The sequence below is a fragment of the Plasmodium gonderi genome (assembly GCF_002157705.1).
Source record: "Plasmodium gonderi DNA, contig: Chr07, whole genome shotgun sequence".
Classification (NCBI taxonomy): domain Eukaryota; phylum Apicomplexa; class Aconoidasida; order Haemosporida; family Plasmodiidae; genus Plasmodium; species Plasmodium gonderi.
In genome coordinates this window covers 1,264,695-1,278,165 of record NW_021628932.1, presented here as the reverse complement: position 1 = coordinate 1,278,165, position 13,471 = coordinate 1,264,695, and the positions used below count along the sequence as shown (strand labels likewise).

Here is a 13,471-nt window from a genome sequence, read left to right as displayed (position 1 = left end):
CCCTCTCTTCTTCTATACATATATGTATGTATGCTCATCACTTATATGCGTATAACGTTATGTATGAAAAATAAATAGGTGTCGTGGGTGACCTGAGAGTGCGTTTACGTGTACCTAGCTTACTGCTCAGTCGAAGTACTTCATTTTCTCATAAATAAATTGTGAATTGCTTTTCTTTTATTTTCCTTTGTTTTCCTTTGTTTTCCTTTGTTTTCCTTTGTTTTCCTTTGTTTTCCTTTGTTTTCCTTTGTTTTCCTTTGTTTTCCTTTGTTTTCTTTTGTTTTCTTTTATTTTTCTTCCCTATACCAAATGCACACTGAAGTCGCGATTATATTTACGCGCGCATAACGGGGGAGAAACCAAAAAAAAAAAAAAAAAAAAAAAAAAATTTGCCCTCGAAAAATTAATTATAACCCTAATATTTTTGCCACAATAAGGAGAGAGAGAAGCTGCTTTCAATACGTGAAACATGTCCAGCACACCCAACACCTCTAACCCTTCCAGTGCATCGAATTCTTCGAATTCGTCGAAGATTAGTTCCTCCTCCCCCTTACCCCTTTGAGGGGACCTGCTGCATGTCGGACGTTATGATTCCTATGCTGTACTCTCCTTCGTAGCCATGGCAATTATACACACATGAATCTATACATACATGCATCTGCGCATTTGTGCATCTATGCATATGTGCATGTGTAGATGGTTGGCACTTGTTGCCACCGTAACTCCGCTACGTGTGTCAACGTCACCACGTGACCTCGCCCCCGAAAAGAACGAAGGGGTGAAGAAACAAGTCAAAGAAAGGGACCCTGCGGGTGCAATCGACATTCAGCATTTTCTCAAGGAGGTCTTTAAAGGAATTCGAAAAATAAGTGTACCTTATGAACCGTTTTCTCACATCAAAATTTTTATCTTGTAGTAGGTACAAAATATGCATATCGTTATTTATTTTGCTGAAGGGATGTGTGCCTGTTGATAATATGAAAAGCGTTATTCCCAAAGTCCACACCATTTTGGATGAAGCATCAATTTTTACATGTTGAAAATCTTCAAGTGGTTTAAATAACGATGTTGTACCTCCAATATTCGCTTTGTCTTCATATATTTTTTGGGCATATTCAAAATCAATGAGCTTGATATATATATTTTTTTTTATAATTACACCGAGTTTATGCAAATACCATTTTTTTTCCCGTTTACAATAATAAATCCTATTCATATTTTTCTTCCTTACATTTTTTACAACTATATTTGATGGTTTTATATCACTATGAAATATTTTTTTTTCATACAGATAAAAGCATACTGTTAACAGTTGTCTCATAATTTCTGCCATCAGATATTCTGGATAAATGTAAATATATACATTTTTTTTTTTTTTTTTTTCCTTTTTTTTTTTTCTCGTCCCCAGATTACTTCTCCACATGTAGGTATATTTTCCTAAATTCATATATGACTCTTTATCACCCATGCTTGTTTTGGCATCATCTTTGACAGTTTTTCTCTCTCTTTTATTTGGTCCTCTATCAATTAAATTTCTGTCTGGATACCCCTTTGCACATGTCTGAGCCCTATCTGGGCGAGATATTCCTAGTGATACCTCACCTGCTCTTGACCGACCTCCCCTTGAGCAAGCAGCATTAGCAGCCTCATCAGCCACATCAGCCACATCAACCACATCAGCCTCAACAGCCTCAACAGCCTCATCAACCACATCAGCCTCAACAGCCTCAACAGCCTCATCAACCACATCAACCACATCAGCCTCAACAGCCTCATCAACCACATCAACCACATCAGCCTCATCAACCACATCAACCACATCAACCACATCAACCACATCAACCACATCAACCACATCATCCGCAAGAGCCTTCCTCTTCTTCTCATTCTTGTTGCTCCCCTCCTGCACACTCGTTTTTGCAAAAAAGACCCTGGATTTTTTTTTACACCCTCGTGTGCCTCTGTTCCTACGTGTAGCCATATCCTCAAGTTGAAAGATTTTTTGGTCTTTATCCCATCTCATGAGAGATACGCCACCATATTTGTACATAACAGCAATTTCATCATTTAGACTAAAATAATTTTCCATTACTATTACATGTTCATGCACTAAATGCTTAGTCAAGTGCCTCTCTAATTTTATCACATCCTCGTAACACATATATTTATTCATAAAAGGATTAAAAGTACTTTCTTTTGGAAATATGTAAATTTTTTTTATTCTTTTTTGCAAAATTTTTTTCTTCTTCTTGTTATACCCTTCTGTGAAGATGATATTTATTTTCTTGTGCTTTTTCCAATAAATGGTATATTCACACATTACTTTCTTTTGAATTGGATTCTCTATACAGATCTTTTCTTCTTTAATTTGTTGTAGAATTTTTATTTTTTCTACCCTCTCAGGATCAGTCATATGTTCTATGCCATGCTGATCGAAAACATTTGCCAAGTGAGTTCCTACTACTCCCCATGTTCTTACTATTTTGTCTTTTCTACGGTCAGTCCTGTTCACCTCATTTCCAACACGCTTAACTTGTCTCACATTTCTAATAACTTTTACAAAGTCGTAATTACATATGGTGAATATTTTATACTTAAGACAGGTATTTTTCATGGAACACTTATTTTTCCATTTCTTCTTCAACTTGAAATAATTTTTTTTTTTTTTTTTTTTTTTTTTCTCTATTTCGGTAGACGCACTTGTACATACATCCGTGGAGTTCCTGTCACTATGGATATTTTTCCCATTTGGATTTTTTAAAATGGAAAAAGTGTTTTTTTCTTTGATTCTATCTGTTTTTACTCTTTCGTTGTTTTTATCGCTCAAGGTACCATTTTTTTCTCCTTGTGCATTTTGCTTTTTTTTTTTTTCGAAAAAATCCAACGGAACATCTGAGAGATAACAAGGTGTACCTCTACAACTTATTAGCACGTCTACCCGTAGATATCTGCTCATATGATAAGGTTGGGATGGGGGTGTGATTTATGAAAATATGCTTTTAATTAAACCTAATCTTAACATGAGCAAGCACATGAGTGAGCACATCAGACTATCATATTGGGTAGATCAAAAAAGGTGGATATACCATTAGTTAGATCTTTCTTCTTTTTTTCTCCTGAAGGGGTTCATATTTTTTTTTTTTTTTTTTTTTTTTTTCACACACCCTTTCGCTTTTTTTTTTATTTATTTTTTTTTTTTTTTTTTTTTTTTTTTTGTTTTCCCCATCAGTGTGCGTAGTACTAATATGTGTAAAAAGTCCTGTCAAAGTTTTATAAGTTCAATGAAGAAATAAAAAAGAAAAAAAAAAAAAAAAAAAAAAAAAAAAAAAAGGCAGAAAATAGCAAAAAAGGATATACTACTACAATATATAACCACACAGGGAAACACAAAACGCATCTCGCTTTATCTATTTGCACGATTGCACGACCTATACCCTCTTTTGTGCATATTACAACTGGAGAAAAAACTTTGCATGTGGAAGAAGAAATAAGAAGAAAGAAGAAGAACTGTTCATATATATTTTTTTTATTTTTATATTCTTATTTTTGAAAAAAAAACACTAAAATGTGGAAATGCAAGGAGAAAAAGAAAAAAAAAAAAAAAAAAAAACATCATGCACAGTAATATAACAATTATGGAGCACAATCCACTACACAATCTATATAATGAATAATATCTGGTTGAAGGCCTATGTACTAAAAAAACTACAAATGAGGATGAGGGACATAAGAAAAATATCCGTTCTACAAATATATGGCTTCGAAACAAGGAGAGAGTAGAAAAAAAAAAAAAAAAAATGGAGACAAAGAAAATAAAAGAAGACCTCTACATTTATATTCATATTTATATGTATATATTTTTATTTCATTGTGGATACAACCAGCACATAAAGGATGGGAGGGAAGTATGTCATAGTTAAGAGACCCACACTTGTAATCTTATTTTTTCTCGAACCATCGTAAAAGGATCACTCAGGGTCTCTGATTTAATGCTTCTACAAAGATTCGTAACACTGTCAACTAGTCAGCTAGCCCAACTAGCCAAAAAAAAAAAGTCAACAGTCCAGTCAACAGTCCAGTCAACAGTCCAGTCAACAGTCCAGTCAGCAGTCCAGTCAACAACTCTAATATGCCAATCTACCATTTTTTTCCTCAGTTGAATTTATTTCCATCTGAGCCAAGTGTACGACTAATATTCACATCCCAAACCCAGTAATGCACCTGTGTACGCATTTTCAAAAAAAAAAAAAAAAAAATACATCACAATAAGAGGGGGTGTATGTAGGATTAAAGAGAGTTAAGCCCAAGCACGACATGAACCCCTTTTCTTATATTTTTTTAAAATTCTTTTATGCTGTCTCCACATGTATACATAAACACACACCTTAGAAGAAGTAGAGACTTCAACGTAATTGCTAGTACCAATAAGTACAAAAAAAAAAAAAAAAAAATATACATATATATATATAATAACTAATATAGTTTAAAAAGGTACCCAATTTTGACCCCAATCCTAAAGGGTAGAAATAAAAAAAAGTAGTACACATTCAGAAAAAAAAAAAAAATAATAATAATAAAAGTAACAATAGTAGTAATAATAAAATAAACAAAAGTAGTACACATTCAGAAAAAAAAAAAAAAAAATGCCTTTTTCAATTTGTAGAAGATCGATTTTCCCCTTTTTAATATTCAAAAATACTAAAAAAAGATCAACGAAACATTTTCGATTTTTTTCAGAAGAAATTAAGGAAATTACACACAACGATAAACAAACAAAAGAATTAATTCAAGAAATAAAACTTTTAAAAAAAAATAAAAAACAAGTAAAGAACGATATAGATATAAGAGAAATAAACTATTTAATTAAAAAAGAGAAAATGAACAAACTCAAAGAAATGAAACAGAAGGTAGCAAATGAATATGTAGAAACCTACCCACATGCATATGAAGACTTCAGCTTAAGAAACCAAGTACTACCAAAGGATGCACAAGATGGAGATCCATTGGCTAGTAACGGTGCATGGGGTAGAAATGGAGGAATAAGTCCTTTCCATCATTTAAGTTACCCAAATGACGATATGAAAAATGTGAATCTTGATGCAGCGGAAATGTATAAATTAGATGAACAAATGAATAATTTGAACATTTGGAATGTTGAAAAAACAACAAGTCCTCATCGTTTTAATGACAGGACATCATCTCAATGGAACCAGCAGGTTAGGGGAGAACAAGATCAGCAGCACTTCCGCCACGCGAATGGTATGAAGAATGGTGTAGAGAATGGTATGATGGATGGCAGAAATAGTGGTACCATGAATTTCTATGACACGAATGAAAATATCAATAGTCAATTTGGAAGTAGCAACCAATTTGGAAGTAGCACTCAATTTGGAAGTAGCAGTCCATTTGGCAGTAGCAGTCCATTTGGCAGTAACAACCAGTGGGAAAGTAACAGCCAATCTGGCAGTGGCAGTCCAAATTCTTATAGCGCAATGTTTGCCCCCAATGATCCTCGTCTCACTTGGGAAGGGTCTCATGATTACCATTATGCAAATGAAGATATTAACAACTTTTACGCTTTGAATAATGACAATGACTGTTTTAATTTTTTAAACATGCTGAAGGAAGCGAACAGTATGCCTTTGGATGGGAAGGAAGAATTTAAAAGTCAGAAAATACCGCAGAATCCGATGGAGCTTGTATTGGTATTGCATGAACATTGGGTTAGTCTAATTGGTCTAGGTAGCCAAAGGGGAGAACTCAATGGTGTAGATGTAGCAGGTGCAGAAGTAGAAGGTGCAGAAGTAGCAGGTGCAGAAGTAGCAGGTGCAGAAGTAGCAGGTGCAGAAGTAGCAGGTGCAGAAGTAGCAGGTGCAGAAGTAGCAGGTGCAGAAGTAGCAGGTGCAGAAGTAGCAGGCGCAGATGTAACATGTGCATATGTAGCAGGTGCAGATGGACTTCCAAGAGGTCGCGAAAAGAATATCCAATTTGACGAAAGAGACGCCCTGGAGAAACTGATCCAGCTAGACGAATGTTGGAAAGATAAAGGATTTTCAGAACTGAAAATGAAGTGGAGAAAAAAATTAAATGAGATCGAATTTGTGGTAGAAAAGAACAAGGAATTTTATGAAAAATTGAGAAATCGGGCGGAATTCATTAGCAACTCATTCAGTATAGCTCAGAGTATTTTTATTTTATGCTTTTATCACGCAATAGATTGCCTATCACTAGAAATGAAAAATAAATTTATTCCAAAATTTACATCCAATTTACACATGTTAAAAATGAATCATGTTCTCTTGCTTCTTTATATGTACGGAAATGAAAAAGAAAATTATGTAGACTTCTTACACATGCTGACAATGTATTTTTTTAACAAGAGAAAGAGTTTGTTAAATGCTGAAAAATCAGATGAGTCTAAAACCAGTGGAAATGTAAATTATAAATATCAGCATTTACAGAGAGAAGCTTCTGGAGGAAAAAAAAATTTCAGCGATGATGAAATAAAGATAAATTTAATAAGGAAAAGTAAAGATATAAAATTTTTGGAAATATGTCTAAAGCATGGAATCAAATTAGATGATTCCTTACATATATTTTATCATCAAGATTGTTTACATTTCTACAACAAGGAAGATTTTTTCATATTATTTCAATGTTTTTGTTTTCTAACAGACAAAAATGATATGACTTTGCTTAACAATGCATTGAAACGGTTCCCTTTTGAACTTACGAAGATGAAATTATTTAATAGTATTAATCATATGAGGAATTTCTTAACGTGTAAAAAAGAATATCCTTTTACAAAGTTTACTTTCTGCGAGTTAGAAATTATGCTTGATGCATTAAACAATCTGGACTGTGCAGAATTTTTTAAAAATGTAAAAAATTGTGTTCAAGATGAATATCTTAAAAGTGCTGCAAGAACTATAAAAAAAAATGCACAATTAAATGAACCTCCTCCAAAAGCTGAGCCAAAAAAATCCAATCCAGAAAGCGAAAAAAGGTGGAAAAGAACTTTCGTGATTGACAGTAGATACGACAGGATCAAGAAACCACGTACACGTAGGGGGGCTCTATGGATGATGAACCATTTGAAAATTTTTCAAAATGTCAAATTAGTTCCAGAGGAAAAACTAAATGTTGTGAACTATTGTATATTCTACAACGTAACGAATAGTCTCCGACATTTGTTTGTATCCCCCATTTTTCGAAGGACTGATTTGCATGAAATATTGGCAGATGTGAAATTTGCAAAGAGCTCCTTTTACTTTTTGGATGAACAGTTCCACTTCGATTGCATGGTTAAGATGGACATGTACCCGGAGGGGGGGGAGGCAGTGAACGGGGCAGAAAACGGGGCAGTGAACGGGGCAGAAAACGGGGCAGAAAACGGGGCAGAAAACCCGAATCGTACAAGAAACCAGAACAAAGATTTGATACACTTATTTTTATGCGATCAAGAAAGCGTAAATAACTATTTCTTCCAATATGAAAAGAGAATTGTGAAAAAAGTATCAACTGACTTTTTGATTAATTCCATTTTGTTCATAAACAATTATCTAAGGGAATTAAGATGTGTGATACATTTATATACATACATGAGTGAAGATATTTTATACGTCTTGAATTACCTTTATTTGAAATTTCTCACGGTGCTGAATTCTGTAGATAAGAACAATGAGAGTAAGAAAAAAGGATTGCTCACTGAATTGTCTAAAATTATTCCTCCATGTTTTACTATATGGACAGGCGCAGATAATGGATCTGGAAGAGTTGGACTTTGGTACAAGCCTGCACGTACAGAAAATAAGAGAGTTCGTCCACCCCCAGCAGATGTAGATCCAGGGAACAATCTGAGTGTAACTAATGGTTATATATATCAACATGATCAAGTAACTTATTACAAGAACTGTAGAATGATTAGTTGTTCTATATTCAATACCTTATTTTCAATATTTACACATTATATAAAATATGTGAAAGAAAATAATAATGAAGGAAAAATTAACTTTTTGAAAAGAACAAGAATTTTAAAAGATATAATTTATACTACATCATCTTATATAAATAGTCTACAATTAGAAGAATGCAATTATTTCGATTTTATTTTTAAACGATATTCCACTTTTCGTATTATTGAAAATTGGAAAGATGTATGTCATATAGGAGATACACGTATGAACCCACGAAATGAAACTATTTTATTAAACTTAATGGATGATATACTCTCATATATTTATATTTATATCACAGATAATAACATTTCCAATATGGTCAATGAAGAAATTATCAAGATGACAAGATACTTTTCTATATTTTCTATTTCTTTGAATTACTATGAACAAATAGAAGAAAAAATACGTTCGAATAAAAATATTCGCATTCCATTTAAAATCAGAGGTAAAAAAAGACTTGGGATATCTGACAGTATAGCTAGTGTGTACTATGATAGTAATGGTAGTTCCGTTCGTTATGATGGAAAAAGTGACGACGATGATGATTGTGATGATCACAGTTTGTCTGAACAATCTTGTTCATCTGAAAAATATCGAAAAACAAAAAAAATCACAGAATTTTATAATAATGTTCTGAATAGTTACATTAAAAGAATAGGTAAAATGAAACTTGACAATTTATCTGTACGCAGCACAGTATACATCCTTGACACCACCATTCGTGTATTTATTTTGAATGCACTCAATGGAATTTCCTGCAATTACATCATTAAGCAAGTCAATGCATTGCTCGACCACATGTGGGAGATCTCAGATGAAATCAACTTGTGTCAATACCACTTGATTTTCAGTGCATGTCAAAATATTATGGATAACGAGATCCTTTTACGTAAGTATAGCGCCTTTAACATTGCCAAGAGTAGGAAGTTGCTTTTATACTTCAACGCCCGGAAGTGACTCTAACTGCATCGGTTACCACACACGTGCCACATGGTGCCTCAGTTTGTATCTCAGTCTGTGTCTGCGTATGTATGGGGATTAATCCTCTCTCAGATTGCTGTTTTTTTTTTTTTTTTTTTTGCTGTATGTTGAACACTTTATCACACCTACGTGGCAATGTTATGCGGCGTGGTGGAATGAGAGAATGTATTGCTTCTCAGTTCATAGATCCCTTCAGTGATATCCATCTTCCAATTCATGTCCCTGTGATATGCTCTTCCTCAATATTGAAATGACAATATGGAGAGAGATTGAGGATGAGCCAGATTGAGAGGGAGAAAGAAAGAAGGGGGGAAGGGGGGGGGAGAAAAAAAAATTATAATCGGATAGCCGCATAGCCAAATAACCACAAAAAGGTAGAAGAGATGAAACAAAAGGAAATAACAAAAAAAATTAACAACTAATAAATACCTATTTAAAAAAAAAAAAAAAAAAACAGAAACTCATGTGTGCATTTATATATCCATGCATTAACTTTTTCCTCGTACAAGAGGGTTACTCACGTATGAACACGAACAAGTGGTGCACAATTCTCTTTGATAACCAACACTGTTTTATCAAAATGTGAAAAAAACTAAAATCACCCTTAAGCACTATTTATTTAGAATAGAGGGAATGGTGCAGTTATACATACATGTTCATGCAAACTTAAGGCCTGTTTCTTTCTCCACAATTAAAATGATCAGTCTCAATTGTTAAAACAAGAAAAAAAAAAAAAAAAAAAAAAGAATACGAAAAATCTATTCATATAAAATCCTACCATGCATACGTTTGTCCCCCATTTTAGGATTAGTTTGAATTCTAATAAAATATTGACACGTTCTATTATAAATATATTATAAATAGAGTTTTTTTTTTTTTTGTATTCTGTTATTATTTTAGATTCATTTTTTTTTTTTTTTTTTTTGTGTTATATATTTTTTTATTTTATCTTTAGTTTTAGATTATTTTCACTTTTTTTTCCTTCCCCTTTCCGCCTTTGTTTTTGTTCATTCCAACCCCCATGAGTTGTGCGTAAAATATACACATTAGCATATGTATGCTTGTGCCGCTAATTACTACCTCACTCACAGTACATCAAAAAAAAAAAAAAAAAAAAAAAAGAGAGAAGTGTGAAGAAGAGAGTAGTGTGAAAAAGAGGGAAGAAATAGCTATTTGTTTTAAAGAGTGTGTACTTTTGAACGTCTAAATATGTATTTGACTAATATTCATGCCTTTTCCTTATGTCCATCCATTTTATTGCACTAAATATTTGGCCACACACACACCCTATTTACCTTCTCGTGCTTATATTTTTTTTTTTTTTTTCTGTGCAATATCGCTTGTACCATTTGCTCATGTATATAATCTAATCATCACACCATCTCACCAATTTAACAACTCACCAACTCACGTCGCCCCCCCTCCCCGATTGTAGCATTAATTCACGAATTTACAAAAAGAACGTTTTGAATAATTTTCCTTCATTGATTGAAAACATAAAATACTCATTTTTCATTATGTTGGTTCCTCCACAATTTTACAACGGCGAAATAGAAGTCGATTTAGATGACACAATATTTAATATAGAAACCGAGAAAATACTAGGGTTATATAAACAAGGTATTTATGATTTCTTGTTTTATAATGGAAATTTCAAAAACAACAAAGATAATAATTTGGTGAATGCTGTAAATATAGATAGACGAATTAAGGACTTAAAAAAAGATAGACTAAAAAAAATGGGACATACTGTCCAATCTGTTTCTATATTTGTAACATTTTTTCTAATTTATTCAGCTTTTAAGGAAATCATGCATAGTATTAAGGTTGGAATCAACAAAACCCCCTCCATTCCCCAGGGGTAAAGAGTCTCTGTTCGAGAAACATCCATATATAGAGAAGAAGGAGAGTATCAACCGTCGTGCAAAAATGCATGTATTGTATATATGTCATTTGTATTTTTATATGATTTCACTATAATACAAACCTATTCATATATACTATACACATGCTCAATGTAAGTGCTGCACAGAGCATAGGGAGAGAGGTGATATATGAAACCTTCTCATCTCCACCTCCCTCTGATGACACACAAAATTTGATTCCCTATTTACTAGCTCCACTTACTATACAAAAAATTTAAACCAATCACATTCCTCCCCCTTTTTTTCTATATTTGTTTCTGTCATTTTCCGCCTTATTTTAAAGCCCATTGATGAGGTAAATTCCGGCCCATTGTGTACACTTTATCACTTTTTATGCGGGGGGAATAACCTAATGGGACGTTATTAATTTCCTGGGATCGTCATTTGATTTTGCCTCATCATTGTTGAACCGTTTCATATGAGATACTTTGTTTATTAATTATATTTTTTCTTTTTTACTTATCCCTAGTCCCCTCGTAGTTGCATATTTTATTCACGCCGCCTTTTTTCCTATTAATTATAAAAGTGAAAAAAAAAAAAAAAAAAAAACACAAAAACCTTTTTCCATACTGTTGTTCTTTCAGTGAACTTGTTGCAATTATGACTCTACGGAGTTTTATGTTTTATGTTTTATGTTTTATGTTTTATGTTTTTTTTTTTTTTTTTTTTTCTTTTTTAAATCACCATTTGAGCGAAGCTCAATTATGCATGTTGTTTTTTTTAAGTATATTATACTTTTATATATATTTTTTTTTTTTTTTTTTTCCTATTTATGAACAACCAAATTAATCACTAAGCATAGAATATAAACAAAAAAAGACCTATCAACAAAATGGGCTAACAAATTCAAAAAATACATTTTTTCAAATAATAATGCAATCGGCTTCTTCTAACATATTTTAACTCTCAGTATTTTACGAAAAAGTGGAGAAATTTGAAATTAAGCTTTATTATTTTGTTTCCTCATTTTTTTTTTTTTTTTTTTTTTTTCTTTAAATATATAACTTGTTCCATTTTTTTCTGAACGATCATAATTTTTTTTTTTTTTTTTTTTTTTTTTTTTTTTTTTTTTTTTTTTTTTTTTTTGTATTACACGTTTTTATTTTTAAAGGTTGGCGAACGTTCGTCCGCAATATTGGTACATACGAAGGAATATCATTTTAGGTAAAAATTATTACATTTGAACAGTTGTGCAAAAAAAAAAAAAAAAATAGTTCTTTATGTTCTTCAATTACTTTACCAAATTGAAGCAAATTTGAAAACATTTTTTATCCTGTATCCAAATACAACAATTACTCATAATTAGCTACATGAAGAGTAAAAAGTTCAAAAGGGAAACTAATTTTGTGTCTTCGAAAAATGGCCGAAGAGGTATCCCAACTGGGGAAAAAATAACACAGGTATATTGATAAGCAAATAGAGGATGCAATGGGGGAGCAAGAGAGAAAATTCTTATAAAAGCTCCACGAAATTTCCAAAGAGAATTCGTTCAACTTTTTAGTTGCAAAAATATGCATAACTGAACAATATAGAGAAAATTCCAGCATTGTGCATTGCCCACTGATAATCTACCATTTGTCATTGCTCTGCACTGCGTGCTCTATAATTTAGTTCTACTCGTTTGTTCGTTTGCTCGTTTGTTCATTTATTCGCGCCTTTATTTTTATTTCATTCATTTATTCACTCCTTTATTTTATCCATTTTTTCACTGCTTTATTTTTATTTTATTATCTTTATTTTTTTTTCCCATCCCGGCTTCTGGTGCACACCTCACTTAAAAGGACACACAAAATGATAGCACAGACGATTTAATTATAGGAAACATGGTCGATTTAAATAAAAAAGAAAGCACAAAAAAGACACTTCCAAAGGTTGTTCAAATAAGGAGAGATTTGAGGTAATTCTATGAGCTCCTTTTCCATTCGCTTCTTATTAGCACCATTTGTTTGTCGCAGCACGAGTGACAAGTGTGGCTTCACATATTTTTTAGAGAAACGTTTCCACTTTAATCCCCCTTCTCGTGTAGAAAACTAAGAAAAGAAAAGGCAATTATAAGCAAAATGGATTCAGAAGATAGGGAAAAGACGGAGCATTTGTTGCAGGTGCACAAGGCTATGCTCAAATCAAAGGGAGAAAAAGTTTACGTAAGAAAGCAAAAATTATGAACAAAATTGTGAATAAAATTCGTTATATATATGAGAGCATCCAATGGAATACACACAAAATGCACATTGCACATATCTCGTTAGTATGTGTACTATTTCCTTTTTTTTTTTTTTTTTTTTTTTTTTGGTGTAATACCTCGTTTCTGTTTGCTCGCGATTGTGTATATATACATGTCTGTATCTCCATCTTATGTCCATTTAGGATGAAAAGAGCCTCAATAAACGAAGAAAAAGTATATTAAAAAAAAAAAACAAATCACGCAAAAGATGGGAAGAAAAATTATCAAAGGAAAGAGGCACCAAAAGATGACGTAGACACATGCTGGATGAAGGACATATATATATATATATATATATATATATACACACCCATCTAGCGTTTCCCAAATTTCGTCGATATAGAACCCTCCACAAAAGTGTGCAAACACACAAAGAGACATAC

General features: G+C 32.5%; 4 protein-coding genes across 4 annotated transcripts; 3 read left to right on the top strand and 1 right to left on the bottom strand.

The window, feature by feature from the left end:
• Window positions 1–742: 742 nt before the first annotated feature.
• Window positions 743–2,956, bottom strand: PGO_072660 (serine/threonine protein kinase; the record flags this gene model as incomplete). The annotated part of the gene is made up of 1 exon (XM_028687139.1): window positions 743–2,956. One exon carries the CDS (start codon window positions 2,954–2,956, stop codon window positions 743–745), a length of 2,214 nt encoding a protein of 737 aa, XP_028542940.1.
• A 1,687-nt stretch (window positions 2,957–4,643) lies between these two features.
• Window positions 4,644–8,915, top strand: PGO_072650 (hypothetical protein; the record flags this gene model as incomplete). The annotated part of the gene is made up of 1 exon (XM_028687138.1): window positions 4,644–8,915. The coding sequence occupies one exon, from the start codon at window positions 4,644–4,646 to the stop codon at window positions 8,913–8,915; it is 4,272 nt and encodes a 1,423-aa protein (XP_028542939.1).
• A 1,541-nt stretch (window positions 8,916–10,456) lies between these two features.
• PGO_072640 (hypothetical protein, conserved) lies at window positions 10,457–10,804 on the top strand (the record flags this gene model as incomplete). Its single annotated transcript, XM_028687137.1, has 1 exon — window positions 10,457–10,804. One exon carries the CDS (start codon window positions 10,457–10,459, stop codon window positions 10,802–10,804), a length of 348 nt encoding a protein of 115 aa, XP_028542938.1.
• Window positions 10,805–12,174: 1,370 nt separating this feature from the next.
• On the top strand, window positions 12,175–13,339 carry PGO_072630 (hypothetical protein, conserved; the record flags this gene model as incomplete). The annotated part of the gene is made up of 4 exons (XM_028687136.1): window positions 12,175–12,264; window positions 12,646–12,761; window positions 12,891–13,008; window positions 13,232–13,339. The coding sequence occupies 4 exons, from the start codon at window positions 12,175–12,177 to the stop codon at window positions 13,337–13,339; spliced, it is 432 nt and encodes a 143-aa protein (XP_028542937.1).
• Between the last annotated feature and the right edge of the window lie 132 nt (window positions 13,340–13,471).